The sequence below is a fragment of the Pinus tabuliformis genome, chromosome 9 (assembly GCF_031772625.1).
Source record: "Pinus tabuliformis cultivar Carrire ecotype Pingquan chromosome 9, CPIR1, whole genome shotgun sequence".
Lineage (NCBI taxonomy): Eukaryota > Viridiplantae > Streptophyta > Pinopsida > Pinales > Pinaceae > Pinus > Pinus tabuliformis.
This window is the reverse complement of record NC_142307.1, coordinates 138,804,102-138,805,985: the sequence shown is the minus strand read 5'-3', so window position 1 is coordinate 138,805,985 and position 1,884 is coordinate 138,804,102. Positions and strand designations below refer to the sequence as shown.

The following is a 1,884-nucleotide window of genomic DNA, read 5'->3' as shown; positions in this document are numbered from 1 at the left end:
AAAATTCTAATTTCACTTCATCATAATAAATTAATCATAATTAATTTGAAGCTCATTCTAGCTGATTTCAATCTAATTAGAGTAAAAAGCATTTTGAAAAAAAAAAAACAAACCCGGTGAATCAAAACATGAAATTTTAACCACATGCACATCAAAATAAATACAATACGATTAAAAGAAAACAGGGAATGACAGTATATAATCGCCGGAATGACAGTATATAATCGGTAGAATGTACTCTCCTTGTACATTTCCAAATTTAAAGTCAAATTAATTCCAACTTCTAACCATCAACCACAACGCAGGTCATCAATTTTCCTGCGGTTTCTGTTGGGGGTTTTGCTGGTGATCAAGAGGCCTTCTGAATAACATAATGTGCGGCTCAGGGCGGTGAATAGCATAGTGCATCCACCCGCGAGACTGCTGAATCCCAATTGCTCGCCATTCATTCTGAATATAACAACAACTGCGTTACTTGTGAACCAACACCATTAAAAATAGAACGAACTAATCTCAACATCTAACAAAAGACGAAATAGAAGCAAAGACGACCGGAGGCTTACCTCACTCAGAAGGCGATCCCTCGGAAGTAGCCGCGCAACATCGGGTGGAAGTTTCACATGCCTGAACATAGAGAGTCAAAACATCAGACTCAAAGCTGAGATAGAAAGGGATTTTTATGGAATTTTATCTTCAAACCCTAACCCTAAATTGCAGAGAGAAATTCTGAAGAAAAATTCCTAAAATGGGAACTTTTTTTTTACCTATACTCATAGTTATCGTCGTAGTACTTGTCAGAATAATCAATCTGAGGCATTTTTCCGGCCTGTAAAATCTCGAAGCTTCAGAGTGATATAAAATGGCAGACAAGAACCTGCGAAAACAGAATCCCGCTTAAGCGAAAACAGAGAAGGGCCGAACCCTGAAGGATTTGGAAGATTAGATTTCCCGATGCGTAAGGGAAAGTCGTTAAAAATGCCACGAAATGCAGATTCGTCTACAGCTAAATTGAAAAAGAGAAACAATATGTATAATGTTGATGTTCCAGGCAGCTTTTTAATTTCATTTCTTACGCTTAAAGAGGTACGTCGGCTGCGTTTGCCTTTTTTTTTTTTTTTTTTTCTTAATTAGGAAAGGAATACGACATTTGCGATAATAATTAAATAGAATCACAGGGCATTTTCGATGAAATATAACTTTTTATTTTACCCCCTTTAAAATGATCTATTTTGGAATAGGGTTTCAGGATTTTTTATTATTATTAATATACCCTTAGTGGTAATCTATTTAGATTTAGTTTACAAGTAGTTGTATTTTTTATTTTTTGTTTAACCAATAAAATATTATAAATTAGATTAAAATAAAGTATATATAAAATATTGGTCTCAAGGGGTAACTCAAGTGGTGATAGAGGTGATGTGAAGTCATACAAACTAACAGATCCAAAGTTTAATCCATAAGTGACATGGTCTACATAGAGGAGGATGCTATAATATACCTAGTGTAATAGAAAACAATATATATTTATGAAATGCCTTATGGTGTTTGGCCATGCCCTATTGATAAGTTATGCTATTGGTTCACTGTATTGTAACAAAGTCTATTTATAGGTTAAGAACCCAATCATGAACAAGTGTGGATTGTATAGAAACTCAACTAAGTGGTCCACAAAAGAAATATTTATATATTTATATATATATATATATATATATATATTAATTTTTTTGTGAAATGAGTTATGGGCATGTCGTATTAATAAGTTATGGTATTGGTGCACTGTATTGTAACAAAGTCTATTTATAGGTTAAGATCTTAACCATGAACAAGGGTGGGTTGTATCGTTAGATCTTAGAGCAACTCATCATGATAATAATAATCTCAAAT

At 33.4% G+C, this 1,884-nt stretch overlaps 1 protein-coding gene across 1 annotated transcript; it reads right to left on the bottom strand.

Annotated features, from left to right (window-relative positions):
- Positions 1-292: 292 nt before the first annotated feature.
- Positions 293-909, bottom strand: LOC149147484 (cyclin-dependent kinases regulatory subunit 2-like). The gene is made up of 3 exons (XM_089445757.1): positions 765-909; positions 564-624; positions 293-450 (listed from the first exon to the last, which is right to left on the bottom strand). The coding sequence occupies exons 1-3, from the start codon at positions 815-817 to the stop codon at positions 310-312; spliced, it is 255 nt and encodes an 84-aa protein (XP_089301883.1). The 5' UTR covers positions 818-909; the 3' UTR covers positions 293-309.
- Positions 910-1,884: the final 975 nt, after the last annotated feature.